This window comes from Puma concolor, chromosome C2 (genome assembly GCF_028749965.1).
Source record: "Puma concolor isolate L17-30 chromosome C2, mPumCon1.1.hap2, whole genome shotgun sequence".
NCBI lineage: Eukaryota > Metazoa > Chordata > Mammalia > Carnivora > Felidae > Puma > Puma concolor.
The window spans coordinates 125,495,573-125,522,031 of record NC_141675.1 but is presented as its reverse complement, the minus strand read 5'-3'; the positions used below and the strand labels follow the sequence as shown (position 1 = coordinate 125,522,031).

Below are 26,459 nucleotides of genomic sequence, written 5' to 3'. Positions count from 1 at the left end.
TATTTTTTCTCTATGCCAGAAAAACTATCTCTTTATTCCTACTTTACTCCTCCCCCAGTTCACTCTTACTTATGTTTTATATGTCAGTCTCAACATCAGTTCAGATCTAATCTAAACTGATCAGACCCCTCATTCTAGGCTCTTATAGTACCCTGTCATTTTCTTCCTAGCTTTTATTACAGATAGAAATCAGTATGTATGATTATTGATGTCTATATTAAACCAATATGTATGATTATTGGATTGATGTCTATATGCCACAACAGTGTAAGTTCCATGAGATGGAGACAATGTTGGACATGTTCAGGTCAATACCTCTTCAGTTACATAGGACTCTTTGGTGTCTTTCTGCCCAGAGATCCACATTCTTTGGATTTAAGCCTAGAAAGAAGGACAATCCTTCTGTGGGCAGTAATATGTCCTACCAAGAGCCTTCTCAGTAATGTTCCTACATGAGCCAATCTCTTTCCAGTAAAGGATGTGAGCTCTGGCAATAATGACTTCCATGAGGCATGATTTTCTGATTAAGACTTGGGCCTCCAAATGCATGACAATTTCAGCACGTTAACTGGATACTTTTTAACAGAAATCATTTCATGAAAAGCAATGTTGAATCATGGCTAGCCACTAAGGCTTGATGAAAAGAGAGTCTATGATTGTAGTTAAAAAAAAAAAAAATGATAAACTGTTAACCCCCAAATAGATTACAAAACAATATCACATAAAATGTAAAAATTACTTTATTTATTTATTTTTTTATTTTTCTCAAATATAAATGGTTATAATTGAGACTTTCATTTTACCTTGAAGCTGCAAAGAAGCTTGTGATCTGGTAACCAAAACTGGCATAGTAAGCATGCTCCATGATTGCCATCATCTGAATGCAGTTGTATCCTATATAGGCAAAGACCAAGTAGAAATTAAAAGCAATATTAAAAAAAAATAAATGAAAAAGAAATGCACACACACACACACACACACACACACACACACAGCATCTTTGTTCTAAGGACATTAAATTTTACATACGATCATTTACATACAAAGGATTTGATCACTTTGAAAAGTTCTACTTCTTTAACATCTTTGACTTGTCTGACCTTCTAATACAAAATTGGACAGTTAGTTCTTGAGAGTGGTACTCTAACTAGTTATTTGAAATGTCTTCATTTTAACAAGTAATAAATGATATGCAAATATACTCTTAATTTGACTTTAGAATATTAAAGATGGCAATCTACATATGCTAAACTTCAGTTGCACTTATAATATTCACAGTGAAGATTATGAAAGCTAAATAAAAGTAACCAGTTGCATGCCATATACTTTTTATTTTACCTTTTTCTTTATATTTCAATTATTTCTACCATGTAACATAAGATATACAGTAAATCCATGTTTCCACTAGGCAGCTATTACAAAGCCAGCATTAATTCTTCTACCTATACAATTGCTCCAAAGTTGTATGTGTGCACGCATAGCCACACAGAACCTTAAAAGTATTTAGTAATGTGTTTTTAATATAAGCCAATAATCAAAGAAGAAGAAACCTGTGATTTTTAAAATTATAACTAAATGAAATATTTTTTGCATCTTCAAATTTGGCAAAATTTTCAAATATGATTTGACTGGTTTGAAAGCTACATTTCTCTAATATACATAGAAAATACTCTGTCCTCAAAGGCCAATTAATGTCAATATAGTTTCTCATGTACATATTTCAGTACATAATTAATTTTGGAACAACTGCAATGTCACATTCCGAATTAGAGATTCATGGTTAAAGAGTAACATAAACTATACTTCATAATCTGCTGAGAAGTTATTATTCCTGGCTTTTTCATTGTGAAAACAACCTCATTCACTTTATCATATTTCCATCATGATAGAAATATGTGTATAAACTGCTGCTCAGATAGCATAAATCAATTATATATCTTATAACAAAATACAGAGTTTGTAGTTTCTCTATTATAAAATAAAAATCATTCTTATGATCAAGCTCCAATATAGTTTTTATTATTAATTTTATGGTATTACTCATTCTTCGATTCATTTATGTTCTGAGTACTGGGCTATTCAACTTTTGCACAACAATGAGAAGAGAATCCTTGTTCTGTCCAACCTTTTGCAAGATCTGGGTCATAAACAATGTACTACAGTATGAAATGGCAGCACATCTCAAATATAACAATTTAAATATAATCTATTAAATATAATTAATATTAAATTATTCATACATTTAATTAATTTGGATTTCACGAATTTGACTTCACTATCACAGATAATTAACAGCAATGTACAACTAAAAACTTTAACAGTGAGTTGCAAACCTTTCTTCTAGCCAAAGTTTAGACTGCCTACCAGAAGCAGAATAATTAAATGTACTTTATCTTCCTGCCTAGCTGTTGGAGCAGGTGCTAATATGCTGTGAAATGATAAAAAGGCATTACCTATAAAAAGAAAAATAACAAATTTAAAGCATACTGAATCAATAATTCAGCAGTACACTATTAACTCTCCTGGCTGTTCCCATGAAGACAAGAATCTATGTCATTACAGTCCAACATACAAACATCTAGAACGATGTATCTCAGAAAGATGTACCATAAATATCTGTCAAGTAAGTCATCCAGACTGGAGCTATATATACTTAGATTCTGATACAAAATGAGTTCCAGTAACCTTAAAAAAAATATATGATTTTTTCCCCTAACAGACTAAAATGAACATGCTATAATCAATGACCACTTAAATTGATAAAAGTTCTCACCTGTAGAAAAGTAATTATGCTTACATATTTATCTACAATTTGGAAGCCATCAGTTCACATTACTTAAAATTGAAATTGGAATAATATCTTGAATTCTTACACTCTATCTTATTCCATTTCTCTTTTCTATGCTATCACTATTACAGGGCAATTTGAGAAGCCTAAAATAAAATGCATTTCTATTACATATTTAATCTCTTAACACAAAAAAAGAGACACTTGTAATTAGCTTTTCTAATAAGAGAACAGACTCATTAAAATTTTATCTGAATAAAAATCACAGTTATTACTTACCAAGGTCTTTGATTCTTGGTAGTACATTGTATGTAAAATGTTTATAAGAAGCTATTTTTCCTTCATAGGAAGAAATTCCCACATGAGATTCATAAATTCTTACACCTCTTGGCTTCTTTGGTCTGGAATGCTTAAACTACAGAATATAAAATTACATAAAGAATTAGATCAGAAATGCAGGTATGATACTATCTGATTTAGCATGTTAAATGGAATGGTGAATCAACTCAGTCAAACAGTTTGGAACTGTTTTTGCGTATAAAAGGCATTTGGCTACATCCATTAAATTTTTCTCTTAAAAGTAAATTCCTTTTTAGAACCATATTAATGGATCTGTTTGAAAAGAGTAATCATGTAATGGCTTATACCTTATCATTGAGCCTTAAAGAAAACATAAGAGCTTAAAATGCATACATAATTATCAAATGCAAAGCATTTATCAACATGCTCCAATAACTTAAAAGACAGAGATGTGAGTTCAAACATACATAGAAACCTTGAAAATAACCCTAAATAATATATTCATGAGGTATCTTCCCTATTCCTTGTTCCTAAGGGCATTGATCCTGCTTCTAACTCATGACAATGAGAAATATTACCTCACTGAAGATTCCATGATGAAACAGAAATTGTGGCTTAAAAAAAAAACAAAAAAAAACCCAGTATCCCTTACAGGTCAGTATGTAGAGATTTAGTTTTCTTTTTCCCTTCTCCTAACCTCAGTAACACATGATAAAACAAGAACTCACTACTATATTCTACTGGCTACAGATGATGGACTCTGATAATGTGTAGAGCATATCGGGTACACTATGATGTAAAATATAAAACTGGCAGAGAAGAGAGAAGTTGAACATTACTATAAAAGTTATAAAAATAAAAATTAATTTTCCTAGAAATATTGGAACAAGCATTTATTTAAAGATTTGTTGTTCTCACTTTATATGGGTGTTCTGGATCCCAGTGTGTCCAATCGTAATTCACATTTTCACCTTCACGAGTCACATACTTCGCCCATGGTGAAATACGATACAAGATCTCTCCACTTTTACTCCTAATAACTACCTAAAAAAAGAATGAGATGTTATTGCTTTAAAATACTTCGAAAGCTCTAAGATAATGCCTAAGAGTTTATGAGCACTGCTACAAGTAAGAAAAGGAGGAATGGTCTTAAGAATCTAAACTACCACACTGATGTGTGGCCTTAAAAATGTTTAAATTCCATGGAGTTTACTTTCTCATCTCATCTGTTATAGTATATGATTATTTAAGTAGATTCCAACTTAAATATTTTACGATTCTCTGGCAACTGCCAACATTGCCAACCAACCATTAGAGTGCTTAATTAAAGTAAACATAAAATAGATAGTAAAAAAAAAAAACAAGAATATTATTTGGAAGCTACTGTCAATAAATTAATCAACAAGAAGAAATAATCTTACTGTATTAAAAAAAAAGTAATGAGCTATATTGCCATCTCTTGCATTTCTTTTTCATAGCAATCATAACATTTTCAAAAAGCTAAAGGAGAAAAATGGATTTTGATTAGCATTTGTATTGTGCACAGGCACATATACATACATACATACATACATACATACATACATACATACATACACACAGATACCACCCTGCAAATATTTTCCACCATTTTCAACTTCCTCTGCACCCTATTCCAAGTATGCTTTACCATATTAAACCAATAATTTCCCCCTTTAAACATCCATTCCTATATTTGCCAATAGAATCCCTATTATTATCACTAATAAAAAAAAAATCAATAAAATGCAAATCCACCCTTTTAGAGAGGATACTAAATAAAGGACCTTGAATTGATCAACAAGGTTAGATAATAAAGTGAGTCACATGAGCAGAGCTTCCAAGTGAATGAAATGGTACCTTTTAAGAAAGTTTTTTAATTAAACCTTCTAAAAGATGGTATACGATGATGAAAATTGTTCAGATTAGGAGCTATAACATTAGCATTGAGAGAGAATATATTCTTCAGTCTTCTTTAATAGTAAAAAGTCTAGTGTGCATAATTATTAGAAATTAAATATTTGTATAATACTTTACAGTTTAGAAAGGACTTTCATCATCATATCTTACTAGATTCTAGAGAAACTTTATAACCTAAATATTATATGAGATTGAATTGCCAAAAGTCCCAAAGTCACCGAGTAGCAGAGCCAAAGCTGAACACAGAGCCTCTGATACGCACTTCCTTACTCTTAACAGGTAACCACTGCACTTCCTACAGATACTAAAAAATAAATAAATAATAAATCCTGATTTATGATGGAGGGGGCAGGTTAGTGGTGAAAAGGAATATCTAACTTAGACGAACAAGATTCTTTTTCCTTCATTATTATTATATCCATTATTATTATATCCATTATTATTATATCCACATTATGTTATTATATCCATTATTATTATATTATTATTATTATTATTTCCTTCATTATTATTATTAATATATATATATTAAGCCAATGACAGCCAAATATTTCTATCATTCAAATCATTATCACCAAAAAATGAATAGGATTAATCCACTTCAGTAGTAGTTCATCCCAAAAATATATGTCCCTTGAGCCACATGAATTTCTGGTATAATATATAATTGTAATATGTTTAAAGCATATTACTTTTTTCTCACTCATCAACTGAGTACAAGCTATGGGAAAGTAAAATATTAGAAATCGGTTTTCAATAAATAGCACTTTGCCTAATCCACCCATCTGTCTTTTCTCTCTTTTGTTAAATGGCTCCACAGTCCCTGCAAAGGATGATCATGAACCCACAATTATTTGTAAAGGTATCTGTTGGCAGAGAGAATGTTTGAAACTTTTTAAAAAAAAATTTTTTTTTTCAACGTTTATTTATTTTTGGGACAGAGAGAGACAGAGCATGAACGGGGGAGGGGCAGAGAGAGAGGGAGACACAGAATCGGAAACAGGCTCCAGGCTCTGAGCCATCAGCCCAGAGCCTGACGCGGGGCTCGAACTCCCGGACCGCAAGATCGTGACCTGGCTGAAGTCGGACGCTTAACCGACTGCGCCACCCAGGCGCCCCGAATGTTTGAAACTTTAAGTAACTGGCATCAAGAATCTCCTCATGCTAAACATAATTTTCATTCTTTAGAACACTGCTTGTACACGTCTTTAGACAACATCATTAGAACAATGCTTGTACACATGCCTTCAGAGGCTACTGTGTGATGTATGTTGAAAGGAACAGTCCCTCTGTGGGTCTCTAATATTCCTACATATTTTGCTGGGTAGGCCAAGAATACAAGGCCCTGACAGTTACTGACAAAAGCCATTTCTCAGAGTTGTGTTTGTAGCATGCTACCCTGAGGAATGAGATAATGTCTGCCTTCAAGATACAGAATAGGCTTGCTTATTGCTTGCTATAAAAGAATGGATTCCCCAAGATGAATGTTCCTGAGCTATGATGCAAACCAACTGTGTCAGCAGCATCCATCTGGACCGTGTGGTGTCACCCATGGGATTTGAAAACAAAGATAACCAATGCAAATATGATGCTCATACTGTTTACTCTGCTGTGACTAATAAAATCATTTGTCTCTGACCCAGGAGTCCTGTGCATTCTGCCAGGTTCCATAAAATAGTAACAAGTAATAAGCTTGTAGGTAGGGTAAAATCAAACTCTACACCTGACAAAGGATTATTTAATCATTCACTGAGTGACCTCAATATCCTTGTTTCCAAAAGTTCTATTTCTTCCCTCACTAATAGTCTATTAGTATGGTTACTTAGGGTAGAAAAAATTTTAAATATCCAATTGCCTCTTTCCTTTTCAGCAACAGAATTATAACCCCGGTACTTCAATGACATCTAAAACAAAGCTTGTCATTAAATCTGAAATACTTATCTGTGATCATTATGTAAAATCTCTTCTTTAGGCCCCTGATATGGAGGCTTCTTTCTTACTTCAGTTTTTCCTAAGCACTCACCTGTAGAAGCCACCTCACCTTCTTGTTTTTTTTTTTTTTTTTTTATTTGCTGTCCTTAAATTGTTGTGGTAATCAGCTAAGAGTATTATAAGAAATCTAAATAAATCGAACTTGAGAGAAGTTCCAACGAATAAGGAATATAATCTTTCTGAACTAAGTTTTGCACACATTTGGGGAGGTGCAATACCTAGATTTTGGCTCTCATGAGTTCAGATTCAGATAAAAGGATTTTTAGATGATGAGGTAAGACTTTACATCACTTAATTTATAACCTCAAAATAGCATATGGTATATAGCAAACTGAAAAGAGATAGCCAGATTGATCTTTCAAGGATAATAAGTCTAACAGCTGAAGTATAAGAATTCTCTTGAGACTCTCAAATTAAAAGGCTTATACACTGCTAGTATAAGTGTAAAACAGTATAAAAGCTCTGAGGAGCAATTTGGCAATATGCCTAAAAAAATTTTTCAAAAATTCTCAATGACTCAGCAATTCTAATTATAGAACTTTGTCATGGAAGTAATCAGAGATGTGTCCAAAGAACTATATCCTTGTCTACTGACCTTCATGTTACTTTTATTGGCAGAGTGAATGACTGAAGAATGTATAGCTGTAAAAACTGTAGCAATGAATTATATTGAAGGTTGTAAGAATATTCTTTCAAGTTACGAAAAAGAATGGGCTGCATCTTCCAAATGTAAATGCATACAAACCCATGGACTGAAGTATTTAAACAAATAAAAAAAAATATTTAGATAGTTGGCTATGGATAGATTATTAGCAGCTTTTGTTAGCAGTTTCTATATATTACTTCATTTCATTTATATAACTTTGTTGATCAGAAACAAATAAGGACTGTCAATACATTTATACAACTGCATATACATTTGTAGAGCTGTGCTAGTCAAGTTGCATATTATGTACCTTAAATATATTGACAGTGTCAGAAATAAAACTCCAAAAATATATCAAATTACTTTAAAGGAATATGCTAATGAAGATAATATTGTGATGAAATTTTTATAGGGCAAATAGATACTTTTAAAAATTATAACATTTTCTTAGATTATAAAATATTAGCAGTCTCATTTTTTAATAAGCCAAATTATCTCTTTGACTTATGGGAAGCTGCCGTCAAAAGATGTTACTAAACAAACAAGTGTATAAAAGAAACCTCTACCTGTGCAAAAGCCAAATTGACTTACTGACTATATGCAGTCAAATTTTATTTAGAAAATGTCATTTAGAACTGACATAAACAATGTAAGGAAGTTTGGTAAAATAGAAAAGATCTTTAAAAAAAAATGTCGGCCACCTGGGTGGCTCAGTCGGTTAAGCATCCGACTTCAGCTCAGGTCATGATCTCGCAGTCCGTGAGTTTGAGCCCCAGGTCCGGCTCTGTGCTGACAGCTCAGAGCCTGGAGCCTGTTTCAGATTCTGTGTCTCCCTCTCTCTCTGATTCTCCCCCGTTCATGCTCTGTCTCTCTCTGTCTCAAAAATAAATAAACGTTAAAAAATAAAAATTTAAAAAAAAATTTAAAAAATGTGTGTGTGTGTGTGTGTGTGTGTGTGTTCATTCATTCTAGGAGTATCTGTTGAAATGCTTCTTGCCAGAGAATAATGTTCCTATGGACTGAAGAATTACTGACATAACATGCTCCTCAGGTGGTCAACAATTGCTTATAAAAACGGTGGAAGTGTTAGCGTACTCTGGAGAATGGTATTGAATGTAACTCTGGGTTTCATGAATGAATGTGTTGAAGACCAAGAGAAAAGACAGACATGTTGAATATTATAATTCAATTTGCCCAAATTATACTACTAAAATTACAACTATGTGATACGTGGTAAACTTTTCCTTAAAAAAAAAAAAGTGTACAAGGAGGATTAATTTAAAAGATATTTATAAAAATAACCATTTAGTGGGGCACCTGGGTGGCTCAGTTGATTAAGTGTCTGACTCTTGTCATTGGCTTAAGTCATGATCTCACACTTCATAAGTTCGAGCCCTGTGTCGTTCTCTGCGCTGACCATACAAAAACCTGCTTAGTATTCTGTCCCTCCCTCTCTCTACCCTGCCCCCTCTCCTGCTCTCTTTTGCTCTCTCAATATAAGTAAATAAAAACTTTAAAAAAATAACTATTTAATGGGGTACAGGTTAAATAACCAAGCAAATTTACAAAGCAATGTTGTCTTCACTTTTAAATTATCTCTAATTTATAGAACATCTAAATTAATACTATATATAAAAATATATAAATATAATAAAATATATTGATATATTACATATTATGTTATGTATTAATATATATGGAAATATATATTCTTATAGTCATACCAATGTGTAATGCTGAATATCAGTATTCTGTCTGCATGTGTTTAAAATGTTACTCAAATATATATATATGTATATATAAATACATATACTTGTACAGAGAAAGAAAAATGTACATACATAGAAAATATATTGTAATTTATTCTTAAGTAATTTTTAGAAGTGCATGGAATAAAAATAAAAAAAAAAACCAGATTTTTAGAAAAGGTAATCACCATTCATAATTAAGTAGGAAAATAAGTGATATTCCAGAGGAGAATGTGATGATTCTATCAGTGAGCAGAATCCTGAGGAAATGTTTTAATGTATACAAATAATATAGTATAAATAAATATCATCTTGGGGCACCTGGATGGATCAGTCGGTTAAGCGGCTGACTTTGGCTCAGGTCATGATCTCGCGGTCTGTGAGTTCGAGCCCCGCGTCAGGCTCTGTGCTGACAGCTCAGAGCCTGGAGTCTGTTTCAGATTCTGTGTCTCCCTCTCTCTAACCCTCCCCCATTCATGCTCTGACTCTCTCTGTCTCAAAAATAAATAAACATTAAAATATATATATATATATATATATATATAAATAAATAAATATCATCTTAAACACATAGAATTATTAAAACTTTAAAATAGCTGAATATATTTTCAAAAGCAGCTTCTACATCTCATTTTAATTCAACAAAAATTTTACTACTAATCATTGTTGAAAAATGATGTAGGAGTATACATTTTTTTTTCAGTTTTGTTTGTTCTTCCTGCTTGGATCAGTTTTAAGATTCACCAAGATTATATAAGAATGAATCACTTTGCCATTTTGGGAGGTTCAAAAATGGCCCCTCAAAAGATGTTCACAGCCTACGCTCTGGAATCTGTGAATGATACCTTATGTGGCAAAAAAAAAAAAACCCAAAAAAACAAACAAAAACAGGATCTTTTCAGATATGATAAAAGGATCTTAAAATGGAGACATTAACCAGATTATCCAAGAAAGAAATCACATTTATCATTATAAGTGGGAAACAGGGATATCTACGAATAGACAGAAGAGAAAAAAGCAATGTGACCAAGGAGGCAGAGACTGAGGTGTTGCAGGCACTAGTCAAACAGTGCCAACAGCCACAAAAAGCTGGAAGTGACAAGGAAGGAAGTCTCCCCTAGAGCCTCCGGAGGGAGTGTGGCCATTCCAACACCCTGATTTCAGACCAATGATACTGACTTTGAGCTTTTGGCTTCCAAAATTGTGAAAGAAGAAATTTCTACTATTTAAAGCCACGAACTTTGTTCAGCAGCCACAGGAAACTAAATTAGGAAGAAAACATTAGAAGCAATCACAGTTTAAGAATAAAATGGAATGTATTTAAATTTAGCTAAGCTTTGTCAGTGCTAGAAAGAGTTAAAAGATGAAGTTATTTTAATGAATAGTCTAACACATTTTATCTTATTAACTGCCTACTCCCAAAAAATATACCAATGCATTTCAGTAACCTTCACTAAATGAGGTTTAGTCTCCTTGACAATTCCCAGGAAAAGTAAACTCCTTCAGAATAAATGCTGTTGAGCTTCAGAACTGATAGGAGCCCACAAAAAAAAAAAAAAAAAAAAAAGTAAATTTTTAATACACAGCTTTTATTTCTAGTCTACTCCCATGTAATTATATTCAGAGATTGAATAAAAAGAACTATTCTACATGATGGAAATAAAAGCTCTGAATTCACCACAAGCAAAAGTTACAGAGCTATTTTTTCTACCTTGTATCTGATATATTTGCTTCATTAAACAGAGATGAGACTATTTCAATAATCAGTTGCCAATAATAATAAAAATATTTATTGAAGAAATTGCATTCTGAATTTTCAATTAGGGATCTTAGAAACACTACCTGATATTAAACGTATTTCATTGTGAATTTTGAGTTTATATTTCAATTAATTGAGGGAAAAAACAAGATATCAATAAAAGTATCAAGGTAGTTTTCCATTTATAATAAACCTATAATATGCAACTATTTTATAGATGAACCTTCATAAAATTACATATATTTGATTGGTAAAATTATACAAATCAGGGTTATATATGAGCTATAACTGACATTACCATTGTTTATAAACTGAGACCACTATGGGTACCAAATAAACATTAACTTTGTTATTTGAGTTTTTAAAAAGATCTTGTTAATTTTATCTGAATACTAAAGTTCATACATGTTAGATATCTCCATTTTTTGTTTGATAATTTATATCATAAATTTATTCAATCAAACAACCTTACATAAGCCATGTGCATACACAATCATCATAAAAATTTATCACATCCTAAAAGACACATGCACATTGAAAGTGAGGGTGTGGAGAAACATTTATCAGGCAAATGGATGTGAAAAGAAAGCTAAAGTAGCAGTACTTACATCAGACAAATACACTTTATTTTTTCGATATTTTTTTAAGTTTATTTATTTTGAGACAGAGACAGCACTGGTGGGGGAGGCAAAGAGAGAGGAAGAGAGAGAATCTTAAGAAGGCTCTGCGCTGGGGCGCCTGGGTGGCGCAGTCGGTTAAGCGTCCGACTTCAGCCAGGTCACGATCTCGCGGTCCGTGAGTTCGAGCCCCGCGTCAGGCTCTGGGCTGATGGCTCAGAGCCTGGAGCCTGTTTCCGATTCTGTGTCTCCCTCTCTCTCTGCCCCTCCCCCATTCATGCTCTGTCTCTCTCTGTCCCAAAAATAAATAAACGTTGAAAAAAAAAAAATTTTAAAAAAAGAAGGCTCTGCGCTGTCGGCACAGAGCCCAAAGAGGGGCTCAAACTCATGAAACCGCGAGATCATGACCTGATGTGAAACCAAGAGTCGAACGTTTAGCCGACTGAGTCATCTAGGTGCCACTCTTTTTTTTTTTTTTTTCAAAATAGACTTTAAAACAAAGATTGTCACAAGAGACAAAGAAGGACACTCACATATAAAATTTAAGAAACAAAACAAATGAACGAAGAAAGAGAGACAAAGAAACAGACTCTTGACTACAGAGAACAAACTGATAGTTACCAGAGAGGAGGCTGGTGAGAGATTGGGTAAAATAGGTGAAGGGAATTAAGTGTACTCTCATCTTTATGAGCACTGAGTAATATATGGAACTGTTCAATCACTGTAGTATCCACCAGAGACTTGTATAACACAGTATGTCAACTACACTGGAACTAAAATTTAAAAAAAAATAATAACAAAAAATTATCATATCTTTTGATGCACTTTATATCCACATTGTTCAGAGACTGAGGTAAATGGAAAAGAGATTAAATGATTAGATTAAGTCTCTGGGCTCTTATGTTATGCAGTATGAGACAATATACAAAAGACAAAAACAAAACAAAACCAAACAAAACAAAAAAAAACTGTGATATCCTTCCAAGTAGCTGTACTAAGAAAAAACAGAAATCAGTTGAATTTTGAAAGCAATAACCTACTGTTTAATTTTCATTGACTCTCATGATTTTAGCTTTGTGTGGATTTTTTAATCTTAAAATAATGCATTACAATTCATTTTGTTTTCTTTCATAAGAAACAAGAAATCTTTCCAATGTGGAATCCAGTAACAATGCTTGAGTAGAAACAGTTAAAGTATTTCTGTCAAAAAATGAAGCCACTATTAAAAAAAAATGTTTTTAAAAGAAAAGATTAAACATACTGGCTATGGAAAATAAATCTGTAAACTGACACAAAGTAGCATCTGATCAAATTATATCAAACTTTGACATCAATGACACCAATGTACAGAACAAAAAGAGACTATATTTGAGGTATAACACTAATAGCTACTTTGCTCCTGATTTAGCACCAGCTGTAGAATGACAGAGATATAAACATCCATTTCTGTAATACTTTTACATGGGAGAGAAAAGACCTCAGAATTTTATAAAAAAGAAATACATGAAGATCAGTAGTTGCTCCTTATAAAAGCAGGTTTTTATTTAGAATGATTTTTAAAGGGACAGATGCTGTTGTACTTAAAACAAGGAGTATTACTCCCAAAGGTTTCCACCCCAGATCCCCAACCTTCTAGTCTAGTTAAGAAGTATTACAACCATAATATTTTTTTCTGTCTCTGCCTTTGACTGAGGCAAATCTTTAAAGAAATAAAGAAACAACGAAGTAGAACTGATAAAGTGTTCGCTTCATTTCAAGTACATTACCTGAACAAAAACCTTATAAAGTGAGGTCACTATAAAAAGACAAAATCCAAAGGGATTATGCGAGATTTAGGAAACAGGCATTGAAAAGGATACCCCTGAGCAAGTGAGAATAACTACTCCTAAGTGAAAAGAATAGGAACAATGCTGAAATGTTGTAATCGGGTAAAGATTGATTAAGTGTCTTAGACTAGAAAACAAATGAATTACACATGATATAAAAATATAGGATTTAAACTTCCAAGATATTGAAAGATCAATAGAGTAATAAAAGAAAAAAAGCTATGAAAAGGGGAAAAAATCAGTGAGTTTTCATTACTGAAAAAGTGTGCTTCAAAGAGACTCATCCATGTGCAGTGAAGGCTAGAATTCTATTAAGTAAACAGAGTTATAATCTGGTATAATGCCAATACAAAAAAATCTGAGAAGTATTTTCAGAAGTGCTAGGATAGGGGAGGGTACTATCATAAGATGAGTTAAAGTTCTCTTTAAAAATATTAAGTATAATTACAAAAGTCTATATGGTAATAAACTGAATCATTTGAAAGAAAGAATATGATTCTTAAGCCATCACATGAAGTGCTATTGCAATGAGGTAAACTATAAAGTGTGGGAGGAAAAGAGAAATAATTCAGTCCCTAGAAGGTATGTAGAGAAATTCCAGAGATATAGATATCTCTGGATAGATATAAAGTTCATAATAGATGATAGATACACATAGATAGATATACAGATAGATATAAAGTTCATAATGGTAAAAATTATAAGATTTGAGAAAACATACAATTATATATTTAATACATATTGAGACAAATATCTCCCAGAATGTAATTGATAACTACTAAGAAAACAGTTAATGATGAAAAGAATTCTTCCTGAATATTTAACATTCTTTATATGCTAAGCTATCATAATAGAGATTACAACATTAACAGTCTTTTCTCTCTTTTCACCCACAGAAGACATGTATTTTCCTAGGTACACATGCTATCAGGGGAAGAACAACAAATAAGTATGTATAAATATTGATAAGGAAATAAGTATTCCCATCAAGAAATGAGAAAGCAATCAAACAGATGATTAAATGGGGGAATAGAAAACTACATATGAAATGGAACTCAAGATAAACACTTGGATAATTTCTTGTCAGCCGATTTTATAGCATTTTTAAAGTTTTTATTTCAATTCCAGTTAGTTAATGCACAGTGTAATACTAGTTTCAGGTGTACAATAGTGATTCAACAATTCCATACATCACCCAGTGCTCATCTCAACAAGTGTACTTCTTAATCCCCATCACCTACATAAGCCATCCCCCCAACCGCTTCCATTCTGGTAACCATTAGTTTGCTCTCTACAGTTGAGTCTGTTTCTTGGTCTCTCTCTCTCTCTCTCTGTCTCTCTCTCTCTCTCTCTGTCTCTGTCTCTGTCTCTGTCTTTAATTTTTATTTAATTTCTAGTTAGTTAACATACAGCGCTATATTGGTTTTAGTAGAATTCAGTGATTCATCACTTACATACAACACCCAGTGCTCACCATAACAACTATCCTCCTTACTACCCATCACCCATCTAGTACACCCTCTACTTACCTCCCTCCGTATTAGTTTGTTTCCTTCTTTTTCTCCCCCTTCCCATATGTTCATCGATTTTATTTCTTCAATTTTACTGAGTGAAATCATGGGGTATTTGTTTTTCTCTGATGGACTTATTTCACTTAGAATTACACTCTCTAGCTCTATCCATGTTGTTGCAAATGGCGAGATTTCATTCATTTTTTGTGGCTGAATAGTATTGCTTTGTTTACATATACCACTTCTTCTTTACCAATTCAGCAGTCGATGGACACTTGGGCTGCTTCCATATCTTGGCTATGGTAAATAATGCTGCAATAAACATTGGGGTGAATGTATCCCTTTGAATTAGGGTTTTTGTATATGTTTCGGTAACTGCTGCATAATAGGGTAGTTCTATTTTTAACTTTTGGGGGCACCCCCATATACTCTTTTCCACAGTGGCTAGACCAGTTTGCATTCTACCAACAGTTTAAGAGGGTTCCTTTTTCTCCACATCCTTGTCAACACTTGTGGTTTCTTGTGCTTTTCATGTTAGCCATTCTGACAAGTGTGAGGTGACATCACACTGTAGTTTTGATTTGCATTTTCCTGATGATGAGTGATGATGAACATCTTTTCCTGTGTCTGTTGACCATCTGGGTGTGTCTTCTTTGGAGAAATGTCTGTTCATGGCTTCTACCCATTTTTTCATTGGATTGTTTTTTGGGTGTTGAGCTCTGTAAGTTCTTTACATGTTTTGGATACTAACCCTTTATCGGATATGTCATTTGCAAATATCTTCTCCCATTCTGTAGGTTGTCTTTTAGTTTTGTTGACTGTTTCCTTTCTGTGCAGAAGCTTTTTATTTTGATACAGTCCCACTGGTTTAATTTTGCTTTTATTTCCCTTGTCTCAGGGGACCTATCTAGGAAAATTTGCTATGGCTGATGTCAGAGAAGTGACTGCCTGTGCTCTCTTCAAGGATTTTTATGGTTTCAGATCTCACAGCTAGATCTTTAATCCATTTTGAATTATTTAAGTGTATGGTGTAAGAAAATGGCCCAGTTTGATTTTTTGCATGTAGCTGTCCAGTTTTCCCCATATCACTTATTGAAGGGACTGTGTTTTTCCCATTTTCCCATTCTTTCCTGCTTCATTGAAGATTAATTGGCCATATAATTGTGGGATCATTTCTGGGCTCGCTATTCTGTTCTATTGGTCTCCGTGTCTTTGTGCCATTAGCATAATGTCTTGATTACTGCCACTTTGTAATATAACTTATAGTCTGGAAATGTGATACCCCCAGTTTTGTTTTTCTTTTTCAAGATTACTTTGGCTATTCGAGCTCTTTTGTGGTTCCACACAAATTTTAGGATTTTTCATTCCAGTTCTATGAAAAATGCTGTTGGTATAATGGATTGCATTATATACATAGATTCCTTTGGGTAGTATAGACATTTAGAAAAATTATGTTTTCATAATCCATGATCATGGACTATCTTTCCATTTGTTTGTGTCATCTTCCGTTTCTTTCATCAATGCTTTATAGTTTTCGGAGTACAGGTCTTTTACTTCCTTTGTTAAGTTTATTACGAGGTATTTTATTATTTTTGGTATAACTGTAAATGGGATTATTTTCTTAACTTCCCTCTCTGTTGATTCATTATTGTGTATAGAAATGCAACAGAATAGGGGCCCCTGAGTGGCTCAGTAGGTTGAGCATCCGACTTTAGCTCAGGTCATGATCTCGTGGTCTGTGAGTTTGAGCCCCGCATCAGGCTCTGTGCTGACAGCTCAGAGCCTGGAGCCTGCTTTGGATTCTGTGTCTCCCTCTCTCTCTGCCCCTCCCCTTCCCTCAATCTCTGTCTCTCCCGAAAAAAGAAAAAAAAAATTACAAAAAAAAAATAATGAAATGCAATGGATTTCTGTAGATTGGTTTTGTGTCCTGCAAGTTTACTGTAGTTTTTTGGTGGAGTCTTTTCACATAGAGTCTCATGTCATCGGCAAATAGTGAAAGTTCTACTTTTCCCTACTGATTTGGATGTCTTTTCTTTTTGTTGTCTGATTGCCATGGGTAGGACTTCCAGTACTATGCTGAATAAAGTGGTGAGAGCAGACATCCTGTCTTGTTCCTGACCTTAGAGGAAAACTCTCAATTTTTCCCCATTAAGGTTGATGTTAGCTGTGGGATTTTCAGATATATACCTTTACCCTGTTGAGGTATGTTCCCTCTAAACCATTTATGAAGGGTTTTTATCCTGAATGAATATTGTACTTTGTCAAATGCTTTTTCTGTGTCTATTGAAGTGATCATATGGTTCTTATCCTTTCTCGTATTGATGTGATATATCACATTGATTGATTTGCACTTACAACGTTTTGTAGGTCATATAATAAGGCAAAGTATCAAAGCAAAGGTGGTAACAGTAAAGAAGGGAAGAAGGAGTGGTGAATAATAGGAGTCTTCACAATTTGAAGGCATACTCTGCCAAAGTGCAAATACTTCTATTAAGTATAACCAAAAATAATACCTACTTTAACAGTCATAAAATGCAATTTCCTTCCTTTTTCTGGCACAGCATTAAAGGATCAAATACTAAATAAAAGCCCTATAAAAAAAAAAAAAACAACAACTGATGTCTACATAATTTAGAGGACAAAAGCATGAACTACTTTTATTAAAAAAAAAAAAAATACTCCTAAGGAAAAATGACAGTATTCAATTCCCCAGACTTTATAATCATATTTAAAATCTAGTATGCCCGGATTGAAGGGCAAGAGAAGGTTATAAAATAAGTGTAAGATATTTCATAGTACTTGGATATAAGGAAAAGAAAGTCTGCTAATGCATTTAAAGTATTTCTAGAATTAGTGTTGACATAAAGAAAGCAATCAGGCAACAGATATTTATGGACAGTCTGATTTTCTAGATACCTGTGTGATTCACCTCTATAAGCACTAAAACTGAAAGAGGAAAATAATATATATTTTTTAAAGGTAGCTCTCTAAAATGTATTATACATTCCCTTGTGGCTTTAACAGAGGGAATTAAACACTTGTTGAAATTGATTTGTATATGCTGAACTGTGACATGTTTGAAATATGAACATTTTCCTCCTGAATTCAGTAAAGAGAATATTAGACTTTTTTATATGTGTCTTTGGCAGCAGCTTTCAACCCTGGATGTGTGTGCAATGAGGACTACCTGAGGAACGTTTTAACATAAAGATGACCGAGCCCTATTTATATCCAGTTACCACCACCACTACCTGTCGCCCTTGATTCTGATTCTGTGGTCTGCAGTCTCATGCCTTAGCAGATAAAAGCCAGACCTGAGAAAGCAAAAAATAAAGTGGATACAAGAACCAGTGTCCCACTGATGAAAGGACAGGTTTTTATTCAAAAACCGAAGGAAAGGAGAAGGGGAGGAAGGAAAACTCACATTAGAGTTATATGGAACGGATTCTCTAAACCTTGATAGTAACGAATACCTTTTACAGATGATAAAATATATTTTGCAATGAAATTTGTCTCAATCTCTACCTTATTTTTTAAAAAAAAAAATAATGTTTTTATTTATTTTTGAGAGAGAGACAGAGAGACAGAGCACAAGCAGGGGAGGGGCAGAGAGAGAGAGTGAGAGAGACAGAAACTGAAGCAGGCTGACAGCCCAGAGCCTGACACAGGGCTCGAACTCATGAACTGTGACATCATGACCTGAGCTGAAGTCGGACACTCACCGACTGAGCCACCCAGGCGCCCCTCAATCTCTCCTTTAGATTTCTAATTTATTTCTTATTTGGTAGTAATTTATAATGTTTTCTCATTCTTCATAGTCCAGTCTCCCTACTAGTTTCTTATTCTCATTTTGTAAACTTAATCTCACTTCCATTACTAAAGACATCCATGCCGGCTCAAAATTTATTCATTTGTGGTCCCGAGAATGTCTATGAATGTCTTCATACCATCTACTTTTCCTATGTTTTCCACTGTAGCTAGGAATGGCTTTATTAAAGGGTATGGTAAGCCTATTCAAGTTTCTGATCTTATCCTATAGTTGTTACCCATTATTTAAAATATTTCACAATTTCTCTACCATGTATCCACACAAATCATTTTTGCAAAACAAAATTTATCATTGCTACTTTAAATGTCATTAGTAAAACTGGGTGATTGTCTTTTCAACACTATTTTCTTGGGAATTCTATTTATGATTTTTTTTTTAAGTTGTAGCAGATATTAGCTCTTCAGTCAGTCAAACCCCTTTCTGACATTCCTTCCTGTAACATAGAGGATGTCAAGCTTAAAAATCACATTTTCCACACTCCCTTGCAGCTAGGTTTTTGCACCAAGAAGACACACCTATAGGTGCTTTGGGAAGAAGAAACTAGTGCATGAGATAAATCATGAGAAGATCTATCTTCTTTGACTAAACCCCAAATGATGCTTAAACTAATCAAGTGCCATTTTCTCCATAGGCATGAACAGTGGAAAACTCAAAGGTAATTGACATGCCACAATTAAGTAGCTCACACATTCATTATTTTCATTTGTACCTCTCTACACATAATTACATACACATTCAGAATCAGCCTGTTGATGAAACACAATCACAAAAAAATGTTTGACCTGGAGGTAGTTCTTTGCTCCCTGCATTTGGTTTCGAAGTTGAAATTTAAAAATTCAAATTTTGTATTCAGACTTGATTATCAAATGAAAAGAAACAGATGTTGACAGAACATCAGAATGCTAGGAGGCAGAGAGAGGATTGAAAGGTGGAGATAATCTGTACCTAAACTGGGATTGATGCAGTACTCTTTCTATGAAAAATTAGAGGAGGATGTTCTGACCTAAGACAGGACATGACTTTAAAAGAACACATCAAATTTGGAATATGACTTTAAAAGAACACATCAAATTTGGAATATGATACATACCAGAATCAAAGTAAGTTTGAGAAAATAAGTGGAATAAACAGGCTCATAAGAGGAAAAGTTGGAAGTAAAAATTGGCAACTAGTGGCGTAAAGAATTGGAGAATGGACCAAACTTCAAGATTAGATGGGCAAAAATAGAAAACTCCTAAGATGTGTCAAAAAAGTGCCAGCACTAAGACAAATTTCATAATGGTTCCCAAACCTGGACCTAAGACTGATGCTGCCTGGGCCCCTGTGGCCAACCTGAAGTCCTATAAGTTTTGGCAAGCACCCTTAGCCCACATGATTGATGAACTAAACCTTTTTTTGTATGCTTATAGATCATGCGTTATCTCCTACAAAGAGAAATTTGACATGACACCAGGCTCTCCTGCACCGCCCTGGACACCAAAGAACCAGACCCCCTTGCACAACCTCTGAGCACCGTGATAAAGTCTATAGCTGGCACCATTGAGGCTGCAAGTAATCAAGAATTGTCACAGACCACTGCACTCCCTTAACCGATTAACTGCCCTAAATCCCTTTCAAAATCTCTAGGCCAGGCAGAAACCTCAGAGTTGGCTTTTGGAGAAAAGTCCACCTTCTCCCCAGGTGGCCAACCTCCTGAATAAAGCTCTTATTCCCTTCCAATCAAAACTCATCTCTTGAATATTGGCCTTTTGAGAGATGGGCAGCCAAACTTGGGTTTCGGTAACAAGGGAACCAAAAAGCTTTGAAAAGAAAAAGAAAACACCTACAAGATTAATTTTCTTCAGATGTTAAAATTACTTCTGATATAGCCCTGACTCAGGAACAAATGGAATGGATTGCTCCTCAGCTGAGAAGCAAGTGTTTATGAGACAGCTTATAGCTGTTGCTCAAAGAAAAGACCATGCTTATGGGAAAGCTTCCAGTTGCTTTAATCATCAACCAAATATTTATTAAAAGTAAGCACAGTAAAATTATCTATTTGTTAGAAATAGTGTTTCAAGATTTAAAGGTGAGTGAGGTGTTACTTTCATGTCTGACTTACAGATTCATTTGAAAGAACAGTGTAAATATTCACATGAACAAAGACTTGCAAAAATCACCCACTTGCAATTACCAGTGTAAGACATTATGAATTATTATTTCATTATTACTATTATCACAAACCTCAACATGACTGTTTATGAATGTGACTTCTTAAGTCAATGACATAGAATTAATTGGCCATCATACACTAACAATATTTAGCATAATGATAGAGTAAATCCGGTTTAATTAAAATATGCAAATGTCAATGACATTGTTATTTACAAAGGTAACAAATAAAAGGCATTACCTGTATATTCTTCAACTAACAGTATTTTATTAAATCCTGATGTGTATAGGAAATCAGGCCTATTCTGAGAGGTTGTTTTTGTTTTTGTTTTTAAGTTTATTTATTTTGAGAGAAAGAGAGAACATGCAAGTGCATGTGCAGGGGAAGAGCAGAGAGAGAATCCCAAGCAAGCTCTGCACTATTAGCACAGAGCCCAGCTCGGGGCTCAAATTCATGAACCATGAGATCACAACCTGAGCAAAACCAAGAGTTGGATGCTTAACTGACTGAGCCACCCAGGCACCCAAAAGTCTTTTTCTCTTAAATTCAGGTGCAGTTTACAATCATGTTTCATTATAGTTATAGGTAACTATAACTATAAATATAAAACTATAACTATAACTATATATATATATAAAACTATAACTATATATATAGTTCTGAAAGTTAATTTATGAAAATTAAACAAATGAAAAGTATCAAACTGATATTAGACGTGAGACTTTTTAAAAAATTTTTTTAATGTTTATTTATTTATTTTGAGAGAGCAACCACACATGTGAGGGAGAAACAGAGAAAGGGAGAGAGAGAATCTGTCAGCGCAGAGCCAGAGGTGGGGCTCAATCTCACAACCATGAGATCAAGATCTGAGCCAAAATGAAGAGTCAGACACTTAACAGACTGATCCACCCAGGCGCCCCTAGATGTGACACTTTTTTTAAAGTAAAAGAACCTACTTTGACTCTTGCAAAAATTATCTTTTTACATGACACGTAAGCAGTGTTCTTGTGATATGGTAATGGTTAAATGAAAAATCTCTAAACCAGAATCCCTTTATATTTTGTAGGCAGAGTTTCAAAGGAGTACAAAACAAAATCTAAGACCATATCCACCAAGATACTCAGCGCTGGTGAACAATTTACAGGTTAAGTCAGAGCACTTCCTAAGGTGCTGATACGGACAGAAAAGAGTATAGAAAAAAGAAAATGTTCTTGTAAACAATGGTAGTGAAGGTAAAGTCTTCATTTTAGTGAAGCACAAAAAACCACAAAATTATTATAAAATTAGGTTAGCTATTAACCCATACAGATTTGTGTGACATATATTAAGTATATTAATAAGTTTTTATTTTTTTATGATAGTTTGTTATGCCAAGGTAGAATGCTATTAATTTCTAGCTTTAGGCATCACTTCATTAATATGGGTATAGAGTTGATTCAAGTCAGAAAAATACTAATGTACCTTCTCAGATTTGTAAGATATATTGAATGGGGGGGGCGTTAAGTGGGGGAAAGGAGAAGGAAATTGGAAAACAATAAGCATGGAATAATCATCTATTTATGATAATGCAAAGCATATAAATACAGAGAAGCAGAGTGACAAGCAGAAAGACAGCTTATAAATGCCTAGAAACAGATCAGAAACAACACCCACAAAACCTAAAACAGTAGACGGTAGGAGATGAGCGATTTTGCTGTTTTCTTTCTCCATTTCTTGTTTTAAGTTCTGTTTCTTAACAGACATTATAAATCATGTTTAATAATTTTGCTTTAACAAAAAAGTAAAATCAACTCTCTAAGTAAAAATGAAAACATTTCAAATATGAAAATAGTTTCCCTGGATGCAAACACATATCATCGAATGGTCTATAGTTCTCAAGCTTAAACAAATAAATATATGTGCATGTGCAAACAGAAGTTTAACTTTTTTATTAATGTTATAAAATTCCAAAAGAAAACTATTCCAAAGAAAAATATTATTTTTACAACTTTATGCTCAGAAAATTTTGTAAACTGAAAATCTGTAAAGAATAATTTAATTACAATTAAATGCCATACCTTAACTTTCCAAAAGAGGGAGATATAACTCCATTTGCCACAAATGTATCTATTTGATACATAAATGATATATTCAAAGACACAACTTATTGAGTTACTTAAAAAAATAATTTTAAGAAAAACCTTTAAATTATGTGTTTATTTTAGCCTTATGATTTTAATTGCCTAAAGAGCACAGTTAAATCTATGAAAAATATCATGATCCACAATAATAAAATGGAAGCTGTTCCAACTCTCTTATGAAACTCTCCGTAAGAGGTTTTTGTAGAATAAAAACAAGACAGAAATCTTATACTGTCTGTAATTTGAAAAAACACAAATTCAGAGACCACAGATGTTATAGTTATTAAAAATTGTGAGTTCTTATTGTTATTTGAAAATAAGATTTATTATTCAGAAGAACCAGAGACAGAATGCTGTTTCCTGTAGTTGTTATTAAAAATATGAACATTAAGTGCTGTACCTGGGGGCTTCCTACTGAAAACAATGTTCACAAAATTTACTTTATAAATTAAATCAAATCTTTAAAAAAGGCACTGCATCTTTTGAAAAAAAATAAAAAGAAGAACCTAGTTTATAACCTAGTTTCTAAATCAAGAAAAATAAAATCAGCCAATGAATTAAAAAACTCAAAGTAAAAAAATATTTGAGTTATAACCAAGAAGACATGACAGTGATGTCAGAAAGGATATTAGCATTAAATCGCAGATATTCAACTTGATAACAGCAACAGTATCACTTTCTGAAAAAAAAAAAAAAATACATTCTAAAAAGAATGTGAAATTGTTCCAGGTTATACACACACACATATACATTCAAATAAGAAATGTAAGTAAGTAAAAACAGTTGAAAACAGGGCACCTATTTATTCAGAATGCTATTTACCATATTTCTTTATTTTATCCACTTTCTATGTAATTACAGTTAAAAATAAATGGTTTGTTTCTCTTGATCAGCATGTGGCCAAATCACCAAGTTTCCACACAATTAAAATAAAGTTTGAGCTAGCTGATTACTATCGCTCTCCCAACTTCAACATAAGTCAGTATATTGCAGAGGAGAGACTAGAAGATTAACATTTCGGTTTGATTATTGTTTCAGCCACTTATGACATTGGACAAGAAACTTAATCCAGCTAACATCCACTTTCTTCAGCTAAAACTGGGAATAATTATAGTATCTATACCTCATAGGCCTATTAAATAAGGTCTATACACCAGAACAAGCTGTTAAGCAAATAAAATGCTTAAAATAGTACCTTTAACATACTGAATACTCAAAATAATACTTTTCAAAATTCCAACTAAAATACTCTAACAATTTAAACTCATAAAGGAAGAATGGTATCCATTAGAAGACTATTCACAGTCAGGAAACATACTGTAAATAAAAGTAACCATACTGATAATATTTTCTTATTTATACTTTAAGCAACAACAGACAATCTATTTTATGATGAGTATGAGCTGGTATTTTGTAGGCACAGACCTTACTAACATGAAGAGGTGCATGATTTTGGGCAAGTTATAACTTCTCTGAAATTCAATTTTCCTAACTAAATCAAGCATGTTTGACGAAAATGACCTCAAAGTTTCCTTCTTGTTTGCAAGCTCTAGGATGCTCATTACAAAGAGAAAGTAATACTGTGTGTATGTGCACACACAGGTTTACATGTATACAGATAAATAGAGAATAACAGGATAATGAGAGTAATAAAAGCAGAATCTGTAAGTTCTGAGGTTATGTAAATAGGTGTTTACTCATAAGGGTTATTTCATTAAAGAAGGGACTTCTAAGCCATTTTGAAGGAGGAAATGGATGTGGAAAGGCAGAAACAAAGAAAATGGGCCATGGAAATGGAAATGAATAAAATAAAACAGGAAATGAATAAAATAAAATAGATATTCAAAGGTGGAAACAAATTCAATGAGAATAACAAAATGTGATTCTAGATGATTACACAAACCTCCAAATAAAAAACTGGCAAGCTGAACACAAGAAAGTTTAAAACAGCAACAATTAATTAACTAATGAAGAAAATTGAAATGCCATACTGAAGAGTTTAGGATTGAGTAACAGCTAAAAAAGTACTTATGTTTCCTAAGTAATCTTTCAGAAACCAATAGTATGATATAAATAATAATGACAGATCATTAGATCATTTTTATCTTTTAAACGTATCTTCACAAAGTCATTAGGTGGGGCTGGTAAAATATATTGAGCAAATAAACTGGGGAACCAAATATAAAATCAAATAGCTAATTACTAATAGTGAAACAATACCCAAAGTGCCTGACTGACCCCAGCCCAAAGTTACTTCTAAAAGGCCTGTAGTTCCAAACTTGCCACCCACCAAAATCATCCGAAGCTGTTTAAAAATACACATCCCTCTTCCTCTGTGATAGTGATACAAAGCTATCTTTGAACACTACTGTCTGCTGTGGTGGAAAGGGAAAGCCACTGAAGTAATTCAGACAAAAGGCAATAAAGGCCCAAGCTACAAGTGAAAAGGAACAATAATCCAGAAATCCCACATAGGCAGAATCAGCTAAATTTCTCAACTGATTGAATGTGACAGTAATAGAAAACAAGAAATAAAAGAACTGTAAGTTTACAGTTTTAGGGTACCAAGAGTATGGCAGACCCTTTGAGAATGATAAGGAGACTGGAAGATTATTCTGCCTCACAACTGAAAAAATTAGCTTGTGTCCTTATATTAAATGTCAACTGTATACTTGAATCTCATCAGATTTACCTCACTTAGATAGTTTTGATTCATACATGTAACTGAAAGATATATGTATTTTCACAATATATTCAGAGATTTTTTTTGCTAATAGTAAGCGACTTAAAGACTGTATGTGCTATATGAATGTTTATGTATGAAAATACTTTGTGTTTATGTATAAGTTTACCTTTCCTCATCCCCCACCCTAGCCCAGAAGAACACAAGCACTGTTAAAATCCAGAACTAAAAAGTTAAACTATATTAATCTCATTATTTACTCTTCTAGATAAAAATGTTTTTTAGCTAATTAGGCCAGCAAAACAGGGCTGCCTAATAAGTCTAAATTATAAAAATCCCTATTTTCAAGTATTTGTTATTTTCAGAGTTTAGTCTAATTTTAATTAGTATCCTACATGTAAGTCTAGTAGAAGTTTTCTCATAAACAAGTAAGGATCATTTACAAACAATATAAAGCACTTAAAGTAAAGCAAACATTTGCTTGGTAAGTATACAATTTACATGTGTGAACTACTGTTTAATAAATTTGAATCACATTAAAGCTAAAGAT

At 33.2% G+C, this 26,459-nt stretch overlaps 1 protein-coding gene across 2 annotated transcripts in view; it reads right to left on the bottom strand.

The window, feature by feature from the left end:
- Window positions 1-26,459, bottom strand: part of GBE1 (1,4-alpha-glucan branching enzyme 1) — a 290,326-nt gene that overhangs the window by 158,139 nt on the left and 105,728 nt on the right. For both annotated transcript variants that reach the window (XM_086675703.1, XM_025913442.2), the window contains exons 4-6: window positions 4,007-4,132; window positions 3,068-3,203; window positions 804-894 (exon numbers count right to left, since the gene is read on the bottom strand). In XM_086675703.1, the coding sequence (XP_086531829.1) occupies window positions 804-894; window positions 3,068-3,203; window positions 4,007-4,132 (353 nt within the window). The remainder of the gene's footprint in view (window positions 1-803; window positions 895-3,067; window positions 3,204-4,006; window positions 4,133-26,459) is intronic.